The following is a 21,852-nucleotide window of genomic DNA, read 5'->3' on the forward strand; positions in this document are numbered from 1 at the left end:
GCCCAGCCCCTCTGCGTAGTTTGGCTGAGATGGCTCTGCTGACTGAGGAGGGCTCCCTGGCCACGTGGGCCACCTGGCATGGTTGCCACACACTGGCCGGCTTTGGCACACCTAGGAACCCAACACCCAGGACGGGGGCCAGGCAGGGCGGGGGCTTTCCAACCCCAGGGAGCTTGGCATCTCCTGAGGCCACCCTGGGCTGAGCTGTGCCAAGAACCACCCCCCACCCCCACCCCCGTGGCTGCAGCTTCACTCGGGAGCATCTCCTGCTGTCCCTCCTGGAGCCCCTGTCATTGTCCTTTGGGTCTAGGCTGGTGGGGTCTCCAGGCACCTAGGGGTCTCATTCTTGCAGGCCTCTGTCTACCTCCGACACAGCCAGCAGATGGGGCTCCCACCGAGGCCCCGGCAGCAGCTGGCCCAGCCTCAGCCTCCCAGCCCGTGCTAATGCATCCCGGCTGGCTGCACCAGCTGAGCCCAGGGGGCTGCACCTGCACCTGGCACGGAGCTGTTTGCACCTGCACCCGGCACGGTGCTCAGTGCCTCCCTTCCAAAATCCTTGGAATGCCCCTCAGAGGATGCTGGGGTTTCCCGAGCGCCTACTATGTGTCCTTGCTGTGCTGTGCATCTGTGCACATAGTCCTGTCCATCTGCTCCTGCCCTGTCTGACGTCCTGAGGACCAGGAGGGTGAAAAACACAGCAGTCCCGGCACCATGCAGAGCCCCTGGCAAATGCTGCCGTTAACCTGGGCTGACCTTGGGAGAAAGAGCTAGGTCATCACCTATCAGTGCCCTGGCTCGCACACCTGCAGGGGCTGGGTTCCCGGGCAATTCAGAGCCCTGGCGCTTACAGCCCAAGGGCTGCACCCACAGAGCACCCGGGGGCTCCGGGAAGTCCTTCTCACAGGCCCGCCCACACCCACCACGTGGGAATCTCGGGTGAGACGCAGGCACTGGGGGGTTTAAACCCCCAAGTGTGAGAACTGGTGCTTCAGACCAGGAGCTGGGAATCGCTTTCTGAGGCCCAGCTGGTAAACACTTTAGGGCCATTACTCCTCAGTCCCATCACAACCACTCGACTCTACCCTGGTAGCGTGAAAGCAGCCAAACTGTAAGCAAACCCGGGGGGGGGGGGGGGTGCCAATAAAACTTCATCAACAAAAACAGGCTTTGCCCCCCTCCCCCTGGGGCAGTTGTTTGCCCTCCCCTGCTCCAAACCAGCACTGCTCAAACTGGATCGGACCACCTGATGATACTGGGACAATACAGGTCTGATTGGGTGGGGCTGGGGCAGGCTAAGACTCTGCATTTATGGGCAGCACCCAGGGCAGGATGAGGCTGGGGTCCCTGGACCACAGAACTCACCCGGGCCCCTGGTCCCTGGCAATAAGTGATGCCTGGGGACCTGGGGGAAGAGCCAAAAGCCAAACTCCACCATCTCAAAGGGCTCCGCCACTCACGGCAGGGGTCCCGCTTTGCTTTTCAGATGGACTGACGATGGGCTTCCTGCCTGGGGCTTGGTTGAGAACGTGCCCCCCAAACCACAGCACAGCTCTGCAGAAAACCTGACCAGGTCTATGGTCAGCCAGAGACCTCAGCTCCAATCCCCAAGGGACCCTGCTTCTGGAGCACTGAGTGCTGGACAAGCCCCCAACTCTGCCTGGCCGGTTCCTTCTTATCGCTCAGCTCTGAGCTGAAATGACACCTCCTCCGGGAAGCCTTCAGGGTCAGCTCTCTTAGAGCTTCCCTCCCTCATCAGCAGCCTCCAGGCTCCCACAGAAACAACCATGCTGATTTACTTGTATGCTGTCCGCCTCCCATATGGGAGTCAGCTTGGGGGACCTCGTTTGTACTGTTCACCGCGGAATCACCTAGAACAGTGACACTGGGAAGACATGAAACAAGGACTCCAACGTGGCCCAGGACGCACCGCCAGCTGTCAAGCTGGTGTGGGCCCCACACGAACGCTACCCTCTGGTGACTATCTCCCAGCTCTGCAGCCCAGCTTGGGGTGCCTGGATGCGAGGTCTGTCAGCCCCTCGCCCCCTGGGGTCTCACTGATGCCTCAAGTTTTCTGGGCGGGACTCATGTGATTCATGTGAGTCTTTCTCTCCCTTTGACGTGGTCTCCCTGCTTCCCCATCACGGCCCACAAGGCCATGCTTGTCTTCTCCCAAAACAGCAGCCCAGCTTGATTGGTCCCCAGGGTACAGCCTCTCCTGCCTCCCCGGGGCTCGCCCCCCAGCTGCCTTGCTGAGAACAACATCCCCTGGGATGTGTCTTGGGGCCTGGGGACCCGGAGGAGCCTCCCTCCCATAGGCCTGTTCCCACTTAGCACACAACTGGGCGGAGAGCCGGGGACATCTGCTCGCTCGAGCCCTAAATCCAGATGCAAGCCGGCCCAGCCCGGCCTGCCCCCCGCAGAGTGGAAGCTGCTGCCTCCTGCAACCCAGGCTGCCAGGGAAGAGGGACCCACCCCCCGCTGGACGCCCATCCCTGTCCGGGTGGCCGGGTGGGATGAGACACAAGAAGATCGCACTCAGCCAGGAGCAGCACAGCCCATCAGCCTGGAGGCAACATGGCCCCGTGTGGCCTGCTACATGTCCCTGCTAGACTTCACCCGGGAGCCGTCGGGGGCGGTGGCAGCCAGGCCCTGGGAACCAGGGCGGACTAACTACACAGCGGCTGCCCCCTCCCTCCCGTGGACCACGCTTGAATGGCCCTGCCCTGGCACACCTTCCCGGGTCACTCTGTCCCTATTCCAGTAGCCTCTAGAGTGTCGTAGCAGCCGGAACAAGGTCACCTGTCCCTCAGCGGGGAGCTGGGAGGGGGCTGGGGGAGGGGTGGGAAGCAGGGTCAGGGAGAGGAGGGGAGATGAGGGAAAGCGAGAGATCCAGACTGGGGTGTGTGTGTGTGTGTGTGTGTGTGCGTGTGCGTGCCTGTGTGCGCCTGTGTGCGTGTGCGTGCCTGTGTGTGCCTGTGTGCGTGTGCGTGCCTGTGTGTGCCTGTGTGTGTGTGCGTGCGTGTGTGTGCCTGTGTGCGTGTGCGTGCCTGTGTGCGCCTGTGTGCGTGTGCGTGCCTGTGTGTGTGTGTGCGTGCCTGTGTGCGTGCGTGTGTGTGCCTGTGTGCGTGTGTGTGCGTGTGCGTGCCTGTGTGTGCCTGTGTGCGTGTGCGTGCCTGTGTGTGCCTGTGTGCGTGTGCGTGCCTGTGTGCGCCTGTGTGCGTGTGCGTGCCTGTGTGCGTGTGCGTGCCTGTGTGCGTGCGTGTGCGTGCCTGTGTGCGTGTGTGTGCGTGCCTGTGTGTGCCTGTGTGCGTGTGTGTGCGTGTGCCTGTGTGCGTGTGTGTGCGTGTCTGCGTGTGCGTGCCTGTGTGTGTGAACGTACGCGCACTGGTTTGAAAGGAGATGGAAGAGACAGAAGCAGAGAAGAGACAGGGAAACGAAACAGAGAGGTCAATCCAGAAACAAGCAGGAGACCTGGGGGTGAGGGGCCTGCCCCTCAGGAAGGGCTGGCAGCCGAGGCAGGCAGGCTGGGAGCTGGAGGGAGGAAGCGTCCCCTCCCTGGACTTCCCTGCTCAGGCCCTGGGAGGGGCAGGCCAGGGGCTGGGCGCTCAGGAGGGATGTTTCCTGCCCTTTGCCCAGCTCTGCAGATAGAAAAGATCACAGACCACGCAGCCACGAGAAGACCCGACCAGCCCTGCTCCCCAGCCGCCCCCTCTCCCCTCCATACCCAGCCAGTGGCAACTCACCCCTGGAGACACGCTCCCTCCACAGCACGGCCCTCCCATCACTGGGAGGCCAGGCCTCGTGGTCACTACTGCCTCTGAGACCTGCCCTGCTGCCTGGCCGGCATCAGCCTCATCCCCGGCTCCCCGACGGTCTGCATAGTTAGGCCAACTACTGACCACAGCATTCCTGGGCTCGGGTTTTGCCATCGGTTGAGATAGCTCGGCCCCCTCGCCCATGAATCATGAACTATAAACCACTGGGCCGGCACCCAGGGCTCGGGGCTGGCCCTGCCTCGGCTGGTGATTCACCTCAGGAGAGGACATTCGGACCACGGCCCAGACCACAAGTTCACCAGCCACTCAGGCTGAGTCCCAGTGCGCAGGAGCCAGGAGATCGGGGGGTTCAGCCCTCTCCTGCCAGGGCTCAGGCATGCCGGCTCAGGTGGGGGTGGGCGTGCAGGGGCCAGCCTCCCAGAGGTTTATGGCAAGGCCCAGTCTCACTGGCAGAATACGGAGAAGCTTCCAGAAGGCGGGCAGCACCACCCCGCAAACAAGAAAGCCATCCCAGCAGTCCAAGTACAGGCCTCCCCTGCCTCCAGCCGGCCACAGGGCTGAGCAGCAGCGCACCAAGGACCTCGGACGGGCCTTGCTCTCCTCGGGGCAGGGCGGAGGGCAGCCGAGGGGAGGCGCAGGTCTGAGGCCTGACCCCAGACACTCCCGACAGCCGATGCAGTTCATCAGGGAGTTTTATACCCACCCACACTTTCTAGATGTAGCCCACAAACGATGGACACACTGCCTGGCACAGGGTGAAAGGTGAGTGTGTGGCACGGCGGGGTGTCACCTGAATGGATGTAGGGGCCCAGTGCAAATATGCTGAGGTTAAGCATTCACGAAGGTCACAAGTGCTGCGTGCTATAGTTTGCAAATATGCAAATACACACGATTTGTCCAAGACAGACTGGCCAGGTCCCCTTCCAGAGAGGAGTTTGCTGCCCTACCCATGGAGGGTTCCCGTGGCTTGTGGCCCAGGACCGGACCCTCTCAGCCCACCTGGGAAACCTCGAAGGCCATCCCAGCTCCAGAGCGCCCGACGGCCAATCAGGGCAGCCAGGGGCCTGCACTGTGCCTGTTTCCCTTCTGCCACCTGCTCCCTTCCTTTATCCTCGGGGCATTCCCAGAGCCCTCCTGCAGGCTGAGGTTCTGAGAGTGTCCCTGGCTGGGAACTTGTTAGAAACACGGGCTCCCAGGCCCTGCTGAGGGTGCCGACCAGCCTCTGCGATTTCACGGCCCTCCGGGGAAAGCGCGACTGCTTCCGCCGGACGCCAGCCATGTCTCGGGGTCCGCGACTCAGTTTCACCCCTCCAGGACCCCACGGGGCACAGTCTGCTGGCCTTTGTCACACTCCCCTGGGCTCCCTGAGGCCATGTAGGGAAGGACATGCCTTGACCAGCTCCTGGCCGGCACAGCAGTGCCCAAGCCCCTCCGACCACAGGCCGCGGCTCCCGAGCACTGGCGCTGCCTCCCGCTGGGTGCTCCCTGGGAAGCGGGACAGACCCACTCCCTTCCCTCTTCTCCCAAACACCAAACCCTCATGACCCCCTCCGGCTCTGTGCCATGACCCCGTCATCTTTGCCTTCATCTCCTGAGCACTTTTTATGCCAAACCCTTTTTCTTTTCATTCAGAGGTCGACAGACTTCTGCAAAGAACCAGAGAGTTGATTTTCTAGGCTTTGCGGTTTCTGTCAAGTCTCCGAAACACAGCTGTTGCCACAGCAACATGCAAATAAGTGGGCGTGGCCGTGTACCAATAAAACTTGATTCACAAAAGCAGCTGCCGGGCCAGAGTTTGCTCTAAAGTAAATAATCCTCCAGTCTCACCCCGAGCAGCGAAGTCTGAAAAATTACAGGTTGAAGTACCGGCCAAGCTTTCTTTCAAACATGCATTAAAACAAACACACAAAACTATTAAAATTTTTAAAATGCTAAGTTTGTGGACCAGCCCCCATCAGCCCAGGAACCCAGCCCTTGCTCTGAGAACACAGCCTTTAACCCCAGGGCCCACGGGTCACCAGGCTGAGTTCTAGAATTTTCCAGGCTGAGAACCAAGTGGCTGCTCCTCCCGGCTGTTCTCTGCTGCTGGGGGAGGCCAGACGCCCCCAGGGAGGGGGCCCCCAAAGGGAGGGAGCCTGCTGCTGAGCATGCTGGGAACCAGTCCCGGAGGCCCCCGCCCGGGCCGCCTCTCACCTGGCTCTTCCCGCGGCGCCGGTAGCTCCGCCTCACCAGGCTCTTGTAGTTCTCATTCTTCTTGGTCAGGTAGTAATAGAGGACGCACTCAGCCACCGTCTGCGGGCGGGGGGGGGGACGGGACACTGAGCAGGTGCATAGTGTGGGCAGCCAGGAGCCAGAGCCCTGGGTTCAAATCCCGCCTCCCCATGTCCCAGCTGCGGGACCTTGGCCAGGCTACCTGACCTGTGTCTCAGTTTTCTCATTTGTGAAATGAGGATACTAATAGCTCGTACTCCAGAGTTGTCAGGAAGACCAAGTGAGTAAGTACCCAGGACGGTGCCCGGAGCAGAGGACACACCATAGAATTGTCACCTGTTTGAACTGTTGCTGCTGCTACTGGTGACTGCACCGACAACACTAACTCGGGGGGGAGGCTACTTAGGGGGCTTGCTTCTCCACGCTGGTTTCTCAGGTGGGGAGACGCTTCCCCACTGCCCAGTCCCCTCCTCCTTTGGTTATCAGCTCATTAAAGGCAGACCTGGGGACAACTGGGACCCTATAAGGTAAGTAACCTGGCTCCCACTCCACCACCCTCCTGGAGTCTGAAGGGCATTTGCAAAGCTGGGGGGAGACGTGAACGCCCCACCTGAGAAACGAGATTTAGGGGGACACCGCTTACAACACCCAGAACAGCGGCCCCGGGAGGTGAACCTTCGTGGGAATCCTTTCCCACTCTGCCCTGTGACCCCAGGGTCCCAAGGCTGACAGGGCCACATTCAGCCCCCCTCACCAGCGTCCCCCACCTGCGGCCACTGCGGGCACTGCTCTGCTCTGCCAGCCTCAGGGGGGGCACAAGAGGGAGCCTGAGAGGGACGCTGCCCCCAGGCTGTTTGGGCCAAGGTGGGGTTCGAGAGTCAGTGCCAGGTGAGGGTGTGTCTGAAGGGGATGGGGACTTGCCCGCCACATGCCTGGCTTGGCATCAGGTGTCAGCAAATACACAGTGAGCATAAGGGACCAGAAAGGTCATTCCGTCCGGCCCCCTAGAAGGACGCCACTTTGCCTATAAAGCCTTAATTAGGACGCCGTGGCTCCCAGAACCTGTGCCCAGTTGGCGAGGACGCTGGCAGCCACGCACCAGGCGCCGGCTCCAGGGAAGCCCAGCGCACGGCTCCCTCCTAGGGTTTCCCAGCCCGGAGCTCCGCCCCCTGGGCCCGGGAGGCGGGGGCGGGGCCTGCGGCTGCTTCTCCCAGAAGGGAAGGAGGGAAGGACTGACAGATACAGGACTAGAGCAAGGGGCTCACGGGCAGAGGCCTCGTGGGTGGGGAGGGAGGCCCTTCGCCCTGGCCCAGCAGCTGCCCCAAGGAGGGGACGCCAGTAGGGCACAGGGCGGGGCGGCCGGGCTGGCGGGCTGTGACTCACCTTCCTCTCCAGGAAAGATGCGATCAGGCCGAAGTTCTTGGGGTGCTGCATGAACCTGCGGGGAGAGAGAGGTGGGCCTGAGACCCGGCCAAGGGGGGCTTCCCGGCTGGGCGGCCGCCGAGCTCCCGGGCGCCTGCCATCTCCGCTGGCCCGGCTGGGCGGGCACCGCCCCACTCAGAGCAATTAAGCCCAGGGGGGTGTGGGAAGGGCTGGGCGGGCGGGCCAAGGGCGAAGAGAGGGCGTTCCTTGGAGTGAGTCACTGGTTTTAGCGCCTTTGAAAATATATTTGTTTGTCCTGCTGGAGGCCGCTTCCAGGAAAAATGAGGACATAGCAAGCGGCTCTTTGGTGGGATTCCCCCCCACCTCTTAAAATCTGCTTTTGTTTCTGTCTCCAGCCGGGCCTGGGAAGCTGGCCTCGCCGGGCCCATGAGGGGCCCCCACCAGCCAGGACACCGGTCAGGTCTCGAGTGTGGGGAGCACAGGCTCCAAGTGCCCTCGGGGAGGGGGGCCGGAGGCAGGCCGGCCAAGGAGGCGGCGAGAAGGGACTGAGCCAGAGGGGTGGCGGGGAGCTGGCGCCCCACCAACTGGCTTCCTGGGAAGCCGGGAGAATTACTGGGAAAGACCTCAGCCAGCCTCAAATGTCAGGGCCACGGGAGCAGGCGGGCCGTGGGGGCGGAGATGTGGGTCAGGGCAGCTCCGGCTCCAGGGATGCTGGGTGGAGTCACTGGCATGGGCCCAGCCTTAGCCTGGCTGTCCCCACAATGCCAAGGCTCCGCAGCCTCCCGCAGGGAAAGAAGAGGCTGCTGGAGAGGCAGGGGCCCTGGGTCCCCCAGAGGGAGCCTGGTCCAGCGCCTGGCCCTCCAGATGGCTGGGCAGGAGGCCAGGGGCCCCTCCCCCCGCTCCCCAACCAGATACCGGAAAATCCGGAATGGCCTCTTCTCTCTTCCTGGAGGAAGCCAGGAGTGGATGGCGGGCTTCCCCGCCTGGGATCCCGCCTCGGGCAGGCCTAACACCCTCCTTTTCCAGACAGACAGGCTTCCGGTCCCCTCCCTCTCCCTGCCCCAGGACACTTCCTTCCCCCCAAATCCTTTCTGCAGGGTTTCCCCAAGCAGAGATGGGCCCCTAAGGAGATCAGGAATGGAGCTTGGAAATCTCCTGGGGCACCTGTCCACCTCCCCCTCCAATCGACATTTGTACCCTCTGTGAACGATTACCGAGAACTGACTGTGACCGGGCACCTCGGTACAGCTGAACAGCGACTGTCGCTCACCCAGTTTACAGACGTGGAAACTGAGGCCCAGAGGGGGAGTGGCAAAGATCTACGCCACCCACACGGGATTGTCAAAGGCCCTGAGCTACCAATCCAACTGAAAATGAGACCTCAACCAGGACCACAGTCTGTGAAAGGTAAGTGCCCCAAACAGGCCGCTGCAGATGTCAGCCCAGCCCCAGCCTCAGTCTGCGAGTTTATAGTGAGTTAACTAGGTCTGAACAGAAACATGAAATCTCTAAAAAGGCTGAAACACAGAAAACACCCAGAAACACCTTTTTTTTTTCCTCTTGAGATAGCATAAATACCAAACATACCAGGGAGATTTAAATACCTAATGCAACAGTAACTCTCAGCATCCTTCACTGTTCTATAGTCACTTCACTGGCCTGAATGTGCATAATGCCTCCTACGGAGGGAGGACTTGATTCAACTGTGGAGCAATCATCCCTGTGACAGCGAGGACCTGGCAGGAGCCACCCCGGGACCTGGGCTTTTCCGTCTCCGAGCTTAAACCCTAATAAACATGCCTCAGGAACTGCTCCCCACAGGGCCACTTCCTGGAGATGGCTGAATCGGTGTCACCTGGGACCCTCTCCCTGCATTGCCCCTCCCAATTGCCCCTCCTGCACTGTCAAGTCCTGGGGTCTGTACTGGCTAACCTGCCCCAGCCCCCGCCCCTGGGAGGGGCAGAGACTGCCCCCAGCCTGCCCCATGTCTTGAAGAAACTCTCCTGCCCATGAGGCCTTCTCCAGAGGCACAGGTGGAGATAAGAGGCCAGTGGTGAGGCAGGAAGAGACTGTTTCCAACACACTTCCCGGTGGAGCACTGGGGCCTCTGCCTGTGCCTCAGTTTCCCACCCTCCTTCCTCACGGGGGAGGAGGGTTTTTTCCATCCGTCCCCCCAAAACACTGTCATTCTGCTTTTATGTTTTAGAGGCCCCGAGCCTCCCTTCTTAGCATCCAGCTCCTGCTTCTGCTTCCAAAGCCCTCTGCTCCCTGGCCCTGTGTCCCCTCCCCCATGAGCCCCTCATTCCCACTGAGCCGAGTCCCTGAATCTGGGGGGAGTATAAATCCTGCCATCCTACCACTACCACTTGCAAGCTGTGTGGCCTTCATTAAATGTCTTCATGTCTCTGAGCCCATTTCCTCACCTATGTAATGGGGCCGCTCTGACATTGCTGTTATGAGAGATAAAAAGAAAAAATAAGGAAAATGCCCAGAAAACACTGGCACAGTGCCTGCCTGGGACGGAATGCTCGACAGATTCCCATTTTCAAAGCAAAACAAAAACCAAAAAGCCAGAGGCCAGCCACGTATCCCTGCACAAGGCTGCAGCCCAGCCCCAGAGACCCTCCCGAAGGCCCTGTGCTTCCGATTCTCGTGGCCTCGGCTCACGTGAGGCCGCCTCCAGACCACGTCCTGAGTCAAACAGTGTCCCCCAAACTCACGTCTACCCAGAACCTCAAAATGAGGCGTTACTTGGAAATGAGTTCTTCCCAGATGTAGTGAGTTAGATGAGATCACACTGGAGTAGGGTGGGCCCCAAATCTAGTACGAGTGGTGTCTTCCAAAGAAGAGTAAGAGACACAAAGAGGACCACAAAAAAACACCCACGAAAACACAAAAAAGGGGCCACATGAAAACAAAAGCGGAGAAGGAGCCATCCAGCTACCAGCCACTGAACGACAGGCTGCAGGAACCACGGAACTCAGGAGACACAGAGGGGAGCCGCCTCCCTCGGGGCTTCCAGGTGGAGCCGGCCCCGACACCCCGACCTCAGACCTCCGGCCTCCAGCGCTGAGGTTACGCGTTCCTGCCGCGTAAGCGCCCGGTCAGCTCGCAGTCAGTCGCAGCGCGGCCGGCGCAGGGGCGCACTCACTTCTCCCGGAAGGTGTCCTTCTCCTGCTCGCTCCACATGTTGGTGACCTGGCGGTCCTTGTACACCTTCATGGGGTCGCCCATGAGCCCGTTCATGTTGATGAACCGGATGCGCTGCTGGTCGGCGTCGTACAGCATGGGCGGGACGACCGCCAGCTGGCGCATCTGCTTCTCCAGGTTCTGCAGGGAGGGGAGGCAGAGGACCCGGTCAGGGGGAGACGGGGCCAGGGCGGGGAGGGGGGTCCCCGCCAACCAACGCCGGCGACCCGGGGACCTGCGCAGGGGACGGATGTTCCGAGAGTGGGAAACCGTGAACCAGAGAGAGAGGGAGGGAGAGAGGGAGGGAGAGAGGGATGAGCAAAAAAGTAATAGCAGCCGGTGCTGGGGGAGGGAGAGTTTAAAGGCAGCGCCAGGCGGGTTTACAGTGGGCAGGGCTGTAAATCAGCGCAGAGTGGCGGTGGCCCATCTGTCGTGAGAGGGGAGCAGTGAATCTTCCTCTGGAAACGCAGGTGCCGTAAACCACCGCGGGGAGATGCTTGGTGCAGCTGGGCCTAAGGGGCTTGGGTTCAGAGGGCACACGGGGTGGGGCGGGGGCTGTGGGCAGAGGGCAAAACCATGTGCTCCCAGCCCTGGCGTCCAGCTGCCCCCGGAGCACCCACCTGGGTGCTGGCGGGAGTCGCCCATAACGCATCGGGGCGGCCTAAATGGGCTGAGTTGCCACTCAGCTGGGCTCATCTCCCCAGATCTCCGCGGCGGCCCGTTACTGGCCGGCAATTACCCACCTCTGGGGGCCGGTGAAGACCCAGCTGGGCCGAGGTCAGCTGGTTCAAAGGAGACCAGCCCAGCCTCCCACATCTGACCTCTCCACTCAGTGGTGGGGGAGGGTGGGGAGGTCAGTCCTGACCCTGCTGGGAAAAGGGACCCTGCGGAGCCCTGAGCCTCCCCAGCATCCTAGCAGCCATCCAATATCTTCACCTCCCCAGATGCCTGAGGAAAATACTGTCGGACCACAGCCATGGTCACCGGCACCAGCAGAACCCTGTTCTGCTCTCCGGGGCTCCCTCCCTGTCTCTTCCACATGAGGCCTGCGCCCTATCTGCCAACAGCCCCCCCAAAGAAGGGGTAGATCTCTCTCCTCCTGCCCAGTCCCCCTTCCCGCCCTCCTGGGGAGCCTCAGGTCGGCCTGAGGTGAAGTCTCAATCCTCTGGGTGCTACACCTTCCACAACCCCTGAGGACGCCAGTGGCTACATTTTCACGTGGCCAGGACCTGGGGATGCTGAGTCAGCCCCGATGTCCCAGGCCCTGAAACAGGCAGGGGACCCATGGGGAAGGGCCTCCCTCCTCTGGCTTCCAGGGCAAAACCAGCCTGTCTGTGCTGTTGTGGGACCTGCCCGTGGCCACAGCATCCGGGCGGGAACTGGGGCAGACCCGCTGGTGGGGCTGTGGGCAGAGGCACCCTGAGTTCTGCTTTCTGTTGGCTGAACAATGTTTAAAACAGGGACGTATTGTGCAAAGTTTTAAAACGAATGCTCTTTTCTACTGGCCAGAGTGGGTTACTGCCTGTATCAGAATCACCTGGGTAGCCTGGTAAAAACACACACTCCTGGGCTCCGCCCTAGGGTAGCCGAGTCGGGACCTCCAGGGTGGGGGGTGGGGCCAAGGACGCCACCATTTAAACCAGACACAGGTCCCCAAGGCTCTCTGCTGTCCTACTGGACACTTGGGCCACAGCAGCACTGCCCCGTACAACAGTCCACCGCCCCGTCCCGCACGGCGGCCACTCACGCGCAATGTGTCTGGCGTGACTGGAAAACCGGATTTTTTTTTTTTTAATGTTTTTTATTGATTTCAGGAAGAGGAAGGGAGAGGGGAAGAGAAACGGAAACATCAGTGGTGAGAGGGTCACTGACCGGCTGCCTCCTGCACGCCCCCTGCTGGGGACTGAGCCCGAAACCCGGGCGTGTGCCCTGACCCGGAACTGAACTAGCAGCCTCCTGGTGCATGTGACAATGCCCGACCGAGCAACCCTGGGCAACTGGACTTGGATTTTTATTTTTTTTTAATTTTAGTTGATTTCAACTTAAATAGCCACTGACTACTGCCCTGAGTCAGAGCAATAATAAGTCCCATCTGGACAAAAGTCCCCAGTGAGGACGCATGAGCCCCTCCTCCTTGAAGGCTCCCCGTCTACTGTGGTGTTGGGGACATGGGGGGTGGGCACGTGACATACTTGACCTACGCGACCAGGGAGGGGACAGGCCAACACCAGTCCTTCCCCAGGTGAAAAGGCCTCCTCTCTCTGCTTACTGCCCATCTCTGGGCTCCGGTGACCACAGCCAGGGTCACCCAGGCTGAACTTGAGGTGTCCAGGCATGGCCCCAGCTCGAGGTGGTGGGGCTGGGAGGTCTCACAGGAGGTCCCTGCCGTGTGGACAGTGGGTGTGGTGGGGATTCTCCCTCTGCCCCTGGTTCTAGGCAGCAGGAGGCTGACTTAAGACACCATAGCTCTTAGGGCCCCCACCCCACCCTCCGGCTTCCAGTGGGATTCAGCCAACGGGTGGCACAGAAGGAAGAGGGGGATCAGGAGGCCAGGAACACCTGTCTCTGCTCATCCCTCAGGCCGAGGGACAGGGATGGCTACCCCCGGGCACCTTGACACCCACGATGGTTCTGCCCACACCTCAGTAACAAGCCCTGACGTCAACCACCAGGAACAAATCAAGTCAAGGCCGGGGACTCACCTCCTGCTCCGAGAGGCCGTCGATGATCTCAGACACCTCGTGCTCACTGCGGGCGGCTGACATGGAGAGCCCACTGCCCCGCTGGCCCACCCTACTGGAAACCAGAGGGACACGCTCAGGACCAGGCCTCGGCAGCCAGGGAGGGACCGGAGGCCGGTACCTCAGCACAGACCCGAGCCCACAACTTCCCCTGAGACAGCCCGTGGGCAGCGGGGAGGGGCTGGGGCTCCCACACCCACAGGGACAGCCCCACACCGAGGGGTACCGGGGAGGGCATGGAGCCCCCAGTCCGGCCCGGGAATGTCGGGACCCCAACACTACAAGGGGCCGCCAGTTTGACACCCTGCTGGGCTTTCCGTCTCACACAGGCCGGGGCGCCTCTGCTGACCAGGCCTCAAGCTGGCCCAGGTCCCCGGTGAGTCCCAGGGGCAGGGAGGGCAGCAGGCAGGCACCCCGCTCACCTCTGCATGCGCTCCTGCAGCTCGCGCTGCTTGCGGATCTCGGGGAACTGCTTCTCGTAGTATTCCCGCACCTTGCTCTCCTTGGCCCGCCGCCGGGGGTTGCTCTCGATTCGCTCCACCTTCTTCTCCCAGGCCTCCATGAGCTGGTCATAGCGCTGGCAGAACTTCTGTTCCTGGGGGCACCACGGGGGGCACTGCTGAGGGTCCCCCTGCACCCGGCCTGCAGCCTCCCCACTGCTGCCCACTCTACATGGGCTCGGGGTCACACAGACACCCAGTCACACAGCAGATATGCACAGTCACGTGAGACCTGGGCATACCCGGGCCCTGAAGAAAACCCAGAGGCTTCTCTCCACCCAGGGCCTGGGTACCTCCCTCCTTGGGTAGTGGCCGCCCTGCCTGGCTGCCCTCTAGAAAGGCCGCATCTAAAGTGGATGCCGCTGGCCGTGTGTGGCTGTTCAGTTCGTGTAAATTTCTGTAACATTTAAAATTTAGATTCCTGGTCACCCAGCCCCATTTCCAGCGCTCAGCAGCTACACATGGCCGGGGCCCCGTCCACAGCAGCCGGCAACACAGACATGCTCCTGGTCTCTGTCCCACAGGGCCCCGGGGGTCCCAAACACCGCCCATCCAGCTTCCCAGTCACGGAGTATCTGGGCCAGAAGTGTCTCCTCTCTCTGAGGGCCCAGCTGAGGTCTGGGACCAGAGCAGAGTGAGTTTAGGAACTGGCTCAGAGGGACTCACGCCCTCGAGTGGTTCTATCAGGACTGGTGAAATGGTCTGAGAAAGTGCTCTCTCTGTGGCTCTAGAACACTCCAACCTGCTGTAGGAATTCAGGTCCCACAGGGAAACCAGTTTGCCAATGTATTAACATACAGAGTTGGGCAAAAAGAACTGCATAGAAATGAAGGCGAAACCTGATCGCACCACTCCTGAACTCCACCCAGTGGACTTTCTGAGCTACACAAATGCCTTTACTCTTTAAGCACATCTGAATCAGCTCTTCTTCCCCTCAGAGCTGGAAGAACACCAGCAGGTAACTCCCCCTCCATCACTCGGCCCTGATGTCCCCACGACGGACACGGCCACCTTAAGCCACAGCTGCACAGGTTCCCTCTCATGTGCTCTCCAGGCAGGATGCGGGAGCTAGTGCCCGTCTGTCTCCATGCAGCCACTGCCTGCTGGGCCAACCTCATTTATAAGGGAGCTCCCTGCAATTGCAAAGCTCACGGCCCATGCCAGTCCTCCAACTCTTACCACAAACCTCTCTCTCTCTCCACCTGGAAACCCACAACGGGTCCTCTAATGACAAGGGACCAGATTTTCCCCATCCAGGTTGGGTGGGAAGGAGAACGGAATTCCCGACCCCAACCCACCCCCAGGCCTCCATGGGGCAGCTGTGTTCTGAGCCCCCGGCTTCACAGAGACAGCTACCGTCTCTTCCCATTTCTGTCGCTGTCCTTGGCACTTCTTCCCAGCCTGGGCACTCGGTAACAGGACAGCTGCAAAGCCAAGGGGTCCCGGCAGGTGTGGCCTGACGTGGCATGGACTGTCTCCAGCTCCCAAGGAAGCCTGGCCCACTGGGGCCGGGACAAGGTGTGGGGAAGGGGCTGAGGGGTAACTTACCCATTGTTTCCGAGCGTGGTTCCTCCTCTTGAAATACAAGATTAACTTCTTCCGCATCGCCTGGTTTCTACGCAGGAGGACAGCGAGAGGGGCGGGTCAGTACCGAGGGGCTCAGTATCCTGTCCACCTTGAACTGGTCCCGAGAGCCAGCCCCGAAGTGGCCAGTGCTGGTTCTCAGCGAGGGAAGAGATGCCCGTACCCCTCGGAGCGAGCCCCCAACTGCCAAGTCCGTTCTCCTCTCCCAACCCGACGTGCTCCCCACCCACGATTAGGATGAGTTTCGTTTGCAGAAAAGGGGGCTCTGAAGAGGGAGAAGTGCTTGTGGCATCCTGCCCTCCCCTGGAGCTGCCATTAGCCCCCCACACATGTAGGCTCTACTCTGCCCATGAGCTACACCTGCTGTGGCAAAGTGACCAGAGACACATCCACGACCAGAAACACAGCCGGAGAGCCCACACCTGCAGCCACGCAGACCTCACACCAGGACACGGACCTGGAGAGCCCACACCTGCAGTCATGCAGACCTCACACCAGGACGCGGGCCCGGAGAGCCCACACCTGCAGCCACGCAGACCTCACACCAGGACACGGGCCCGGAGAGCCCACACCTGCAGCCATGCAGACCTCACACCAGGACACGGGCCCGGAGAGCCCACACCTGCAGTCATGCAGACCTCACACCGGGACACGGGCCTGGAGAGCCCACACCTGCAGCCACGCAGACCTCACACCAGGACACGGGCCCGGAGAGCCCACACCTGCAGCCACGCAGACCTCACACCGGGACACGGGCCCGGAGAGCCCACACCTGCAGCCACGCAGACCTCACACCGGGACACGGGCCCGGAGAGCCCACACCTGCAGTCACGCAGACCTCACACCAGGACACGGGCCCGGAGAGCCCACACCTGCAGCCACGCAGACCTCACACCAGGACACGGGCCTGGAGAGCCCACACCTGCAGTCATGCAGACCTCACACCAGGACGCGGGCCCGGAGAGCCCACACCTGCAGCCACGCAGACCTCACACCGGGACACGGGCCCGGAGAGCCCACACCTGCAGTCACGCAGACCTCACACCAGGACACGGGCCCGGAGAGCCCACACCTGCAGCCACGCAGACCTCACACCAGGACGCGGGCCCGGAGAGCCCACACCTGCAGCCACGCAGACCTCACACCGGGACACGGGCCCGGAGAGCCCACACCTGCAGCCACGCAGACCTCACACCGGGACACGGGCCCGGAGAGCCCACACCTGCAGTCATGCAGACCTCACACCGGGACACGGGCCCGGAGAGCCCACACCTGCAGCCACGCAGACCTCACACCGGGACACGGGCCCGGAGAGCCCACACCTGCAGCCATGCAGACCTCACACCAGGACACGGGCCCGGAGAGCCCACACCTGCAGTCATGCAGACCTCACACCGGGACACGGGCCCGGAGAGCCCACACCTGCAGCCACGCAGACCTCACACCGGGACACGGGCCCGGAGAGCCCACACCTGCAGCCATGCAGACCTCACACCGGGACACGGGCCCGGAGAGCCCACACCTGCAGCCACGCAGACCTCACACCGGGACACGGGCCCGGAGAGCCCACACCTGCAGCCACGCAGACCTCACACCGGGACACGGGCCCGGAGAGCCCACACCTGCAGCCACGCAGACCTCACACCGGGACACGGGCCCGGAGAGCCCACACCTGCAGCCACGCAGACCTCACACCAGGACGCGGGCCCGGAGAGCCCACACCTGCAGCCACGCAGACCTCACACCGGGACACGGGCCCGGAGAGCCCACACCTGCAGCCACGCAGACCTCACACCAGGACACGGGCCTGGAGAGCCCACACCTGCAGCCACGCAGACCTCACACCAGGACACGGGCCTGGAGAGCCCACACCTGCAGCCACGCAGACCTCACACCAGGACACGGGCCTGGAGAGCCCACACCTGCAGTCATGCAGACCTCACACCGGGACACGGGCCCGGAGAGCCCACACTGCACTCAAATGGGATGGGACAGGGCGGGGGTCTCCCTCATTTCTGCAGGACTTTTCCCCAAGTCCACAAGCCCCGCCTCCTCCTGGAAATATCAGACAAACTAAAACTAAGGGGCATTCTACAAAACCCCTGATCGGTCCTATTCCAGAGTGTCAGGATCAGGAGAGCCAAGGGAAGGCCGAGGAACCAGCACAGGCTGACAATGGCGGAGACCCGAGGACAGAGCGGGATGTGGGAGCCTGGGTCCGATCTTGGACCAGAAAATGGACATTCATAGGAAAATGGGAAGGAGCTACGAGACATTCTCTGTACTGTGTTTGCAGGTCTTCTATAAGTTTAGCTATTTTAAAGTCGTTTTTAAAAAAAGGACACAGCCCTGGCAGGTGTGGCTCAGTGGTTAGAGTGTCAGCCCAGGCACCCAAAGGTCGTGGGTTCGATTTCCGGTCAAGGGTAAGTACCTGGGTTGCAGGTTCAAGCCCTAGCTCCGGTCCAGGCTGTGAGAGGCAACCGACCGCTGTCTCTCTCTCACATCGACGTCCCCCCCCCCCTTCCGCGCTCTCTGAAAATCAATGGAAAAATACCCTCAGGTGAGGAATAACCAAAAAAATAGAAAAACAGAGGGACGCGACCTATTCGAGATTCCCTGGCGAGCGTCACGTGTAACTGACTTCGCAGCTGGCAGAGGGCCTGCTGTGAGCTATGGGGTAACACGTGTCCTCTCCCCAGAAAAGGCGCTGGAGTCCTGACCCCCAGGAAATTGGGTCTTTAGAGAGGTCATCAGATTGGAAAGAGGTCATCAGGGTGGCCCTCATCCCGTGTGGCTGGAGTCCTTACAAAAAGGGGGAAGTTTGGACACGAAGACAGACCCGCACGGAGGGCGGAGGGCCTGGGAAGACAGCGCAGGCCCTGCGCAGCCGAGACTCCCGAGGCCCACAGGCTCGACTGGGAGAGGCGGGCAGGGCCTCCCTGGGAGCCCCCCGGGGCGGCGACATGCCGATTTCCCGTTTCTGGCCTCCAAAACCTGGAGAGAATCGGGTGTTGTCTGCAGCCACCCAGCCCCGGCCGCCCCACGTCACTAACGCGGTGCCTACGGCGTTTAACGAGTCGCAGAAGGAAAGGTCGGTAAGGACAAGTCCCGTGCAGGCAGAGGGGACGGGACAGCTGCCAGCGTTTACCTCGGCGGCGGAGGGCATGGTCCGCGTCTCCTGCCAGGGCAAGTGCTCTGCCCAGCACCCAGGGGGCACCCGGAGGCCTCTGCTTACTGCCAGAAGGGATAAGCATCCGCAGGTCGCGAACAGGCGCAGGGCGCAGTCCGCCCGGCGGAGGCGGCACGTGAGAGCGTTGTGTTTGGACTGAGGAGTATTCGAAAAATTCCGGACCCGTGGCCACGACTAAAACCAGGAGCTGCTGCATGAAAAGCTCAACTTAAAGCTTCTCTGGAAATGCTGGGGTCTGGCTGTGCTCCCTCCTGCCCCCTGCTGGGAAGGGAGGCCAGGGGGGCCCCTTTAAACGGGGCGATGGCCCAGATGGCCCACCATTCATTCGCTATAGTCCCACAGTCCTGGGCACTCGCCGCTGGGCTGTTCCTTCCAGGTCTGACACCCACAAGCGAGTCAGCCTCCCCTAGATGCCTGGCTTGGGGTGTCCACTTGTTCTACATCCGTCCAGCAAACATTTTTTGGGTGTTTATTTTTAACTGAGAAGTGTTTTGATATTGGAGATGCACACAGCATTCTGCAGAGACACCTCCTCTCCTGAGATTCCATCCAGCAAAACTAGGAACAGCCTCTGCGAGGGCCCGGGAAGGGCAGACACACAGGCGGCACCGTGAGTTCCCTGGTGCGGGCATTTACGGGGTGCCAAGGGGAGCTAGTCTTCAGTAAAAACGCATAACCCGTGAGGGGCTCACAGGCCTCATCCCCTGGGCGAGGTCCTCAGGGGAAGGGTCACCTCCCACCTGGTGGCAATTATAGCAGCAGGAGGGAGGGGCCTGGGAGGAGCCTGGACTTGGAGGGAGAAGCGTGAACCAGGCAGGAACGAGGAACCGGCAACTCTGGACATCCGAGGAGACTCTGGCCAGGCCCCTCCCTCAACAGAGCACCCACTACGCTGCTCAGGGTCACCCGCAGCCCCTCCCTTGTGTCCTCAGGGTCGGCGAGGTCTGAGGAGTCCCTCCTGAGGCCTCGGGGGGAAGATCCTGCGGCAAGTCCCCACCACGGGGCCCAGGTGGCCCTCCCTCACCCCCGAGGCGGCAGGTGACGGTGGGAGAGCCGCGGAGGTGGGTCTAGGTGACCTGAACACATCCGAAATTGCCAGAGCCGCAGGAAGTCAAGCGTGAAATTAACTTCGAGTCCGCAGCCCTGGCGTGCAGACACAGAGGAATTAAAGTGACAGGGCGAGGTCCTCTGGGGAAGGGTCACCTCCCACCTGATGGCAATTACAGCGGCAAGAGGGAGGGGCTGGGAGGAGGCCAGGCCAGGGGGCGGACAGAGGACGACAGGGAGCCTGGAGATGCTCCGCATCACAGCCCTGCCGCTCCTCTCACTGTCCTTATCAAGCTCCCATGTCCACAGATGTATTACCTGTCTGCACCCCCGGATCGGCAGGCCTCACCCACTGCAGTTTCCCCAGAATTTGGGCCTAGCGCATGGCAGGTGCTTAATAAACATCTGTGGAGCCAGCCAGCGTGGCTCAGCGGTTAGAGCGTCAGCCTGCGCACCAAAGGGTCAAGGGTTCGATTCCCAGTCAAGGGCACGTACCTGGGTTGCAGGCTCGATCCCCGGCCTCGGTTGGGGTGTTTGTGGGAGGCAACCAATCAACGTCTCTCTCTCACATTGACGTATTTCCCCCCCCACCCCACCCCCCACCACACGCTCCCCTTCCACTCTCTCTGAAAAGCAATGGAAAAAATATGCCCTCCGGTGAAGATTTAAAAACAACAAAATGCCAGTGGGAGAGTGGACACACGAGCAGTAGCTCTGGTGTCTGCACAGGAAGGACAGAAACCACAGATCCCTTCCTCTGCGCCTCAGGGACAGTGGCCCACTGAATCCTCAACAGCAACCCTATCCCATCTCACAGATGGGGAAACTGAGCCACTGAGAGTAAGCAGCCACAAGGGCCAGATGTCCGTGGCCCTAACCCTGTCCCTGCACCGTCAGCTTCCACCTCAGGACGCAGCCTCACCGTCTATCCGCAGGGCTGCCCAGGCCCCCAACCCTGGAGTCCATAGGACCTCCCTACCCCTGCCCACCCCCACAGCTCCCACAGCATCAAGCTCCACCAGCTGCAGTGGCCTCTGCCAAGGTCTCCCAACCCCCAGTCCTTTCTCCCTGTAGCCACCTGCTCGAGCTTTAAAAAAAAAAAAATCCAAGCACGTCATTTCCCAGAATAAACCTCAATGTGCAGATAATGAAACCAGTCCTGGGCACCTTTCTCCCCTTCACCTACCCCCTCGGGCCTTGCTGACCTTCTGGGATCCCGCCAGTGCACCAGCCCCAGGGCCTTTGCACGGCCTGTTCCAGCTGCCTGGGAGATATGCACTGCCGGCCGCCTCTCAGCCTGCAAGTGTTCCCTCAACTGCCAGGCCCTACCCTGCCCTGATCCTCCTGGCTAAAGCCACCCCTCACATTTTCTACCATCTCCCCATTTGCCATCTTGACAGCATTTTCTAAAGTGAACGACTCCACCGATTTAATGACAATCATGCTGAAATTTAATACACAGAAGCGGTCATTTTCATGGAAAACCGTTTTTAAAACATTAAAATTCTAAGGACATCTAAATTCAAATACTTTACTTATGGGTATATTTTTCTAAAATAAAGCTGACCACTTATTAAGAAATCTCAAACGACTCATCTCTGTGTTTTAAACTGAAATACAGTCATCTGTGAGTTGATCACCTGAGCCTGGACCAGTCAGGTGAGTCCAGAAACTACAAGAGAGAAACCTCGCCAACCACCAGTCCAGCCCCAGCAGGTATGTGGACACCATCAGGAGGCTGCATACCTCAAGGGATGGGGAGCTCACTACTGCATGTGCACCCTGCAATTGTACCCCAGGGATACTCGGACAACAAGATGGGCTGGACTGCCCACTGGACAAGCTAAGCACCACCCTCAGAAGTCACACAAAAAAGCCTGCACCCTCTCAAAGGCTGTGACTCCAGAGTGTGCCTCCAACCTAACCCCCCCTCGGAGTGCTCGCGGCCACATGTCCCCAAAAGGTGAGGTCTGCACCCCTTTCACCTTCCAGGTTCCAGGGTAACAAGCAGCGGTAACAGCCCTTCCTCAGCCAGGGAGGCTACACTCCCATTCACGCACCCCCAGAAAAAGCCAGCCCCTTCTGCAGCCACCCCTCCGATGCCTCGCTCCCAACAGGAAGACACGGAGCCCCCAGGCCCCAGTATGGTCCTGGCACCCCACTGTGCCAGACCGGGCGGCCAAGCGCATGTAGCACCTAACTGATGCTGTTTCGCCCCAGCACCCATCCAA

General features: G+C 60.9%; 1 protein-coding gene across 26 annotated transcripts in view; it reads right to left on the reverse strand.

Moving 5' to 3' along the window:
• Positions 1-21,852, reverse strand: part of NCOR2 (nuclear receptor corepressor 2) — a 143,977-nt gene that overhangs the window by 59,519 nt on the left and 62,606 nt on the right. For all 26 annotated transcript variants that reach the window (XM_081122406.1, XM_081122411.1, XM_081122405.1 and 23 more), the window contains 6 exons: positions 15,349-15,415; positions 13,723-13,895; positions 13,262-13,355; positions 10,522-10,700; positions 7,371-7,425; positions 5,970-6,068 (listed from right to left, as the gene is read on the reverse strand). In XM_081122406.1, coding sequence (XP_080978532.1) covers positions 5,970-6,068; positions 7,371-7,425; positions 10,522-10,700; positions 13,262-13,355; positions 13,723-13,895; positions 15,349-15,415 — 667 coding nt within the window. The remainder of the gene's footprint in view (positions 1-5,969; positions 6,069-7,370; positions 7,426-10,521; positions 10,701-13,261; positions 13,356-13,722; positions 13,896-15,348; positions 15,416-21,852) is intronic.

Source organism: Miniopterus schreibersii (assembly GCF_964146895.1).
Source record: "Miniopterus schreibersii genome assembly, chromosome: 20".
NCBI lineage: Eukaryota > Metazoa > Chordata > Mammalia > Chiroptera > Miniopteridae > Miniopterus > Miniopterus schreibersii.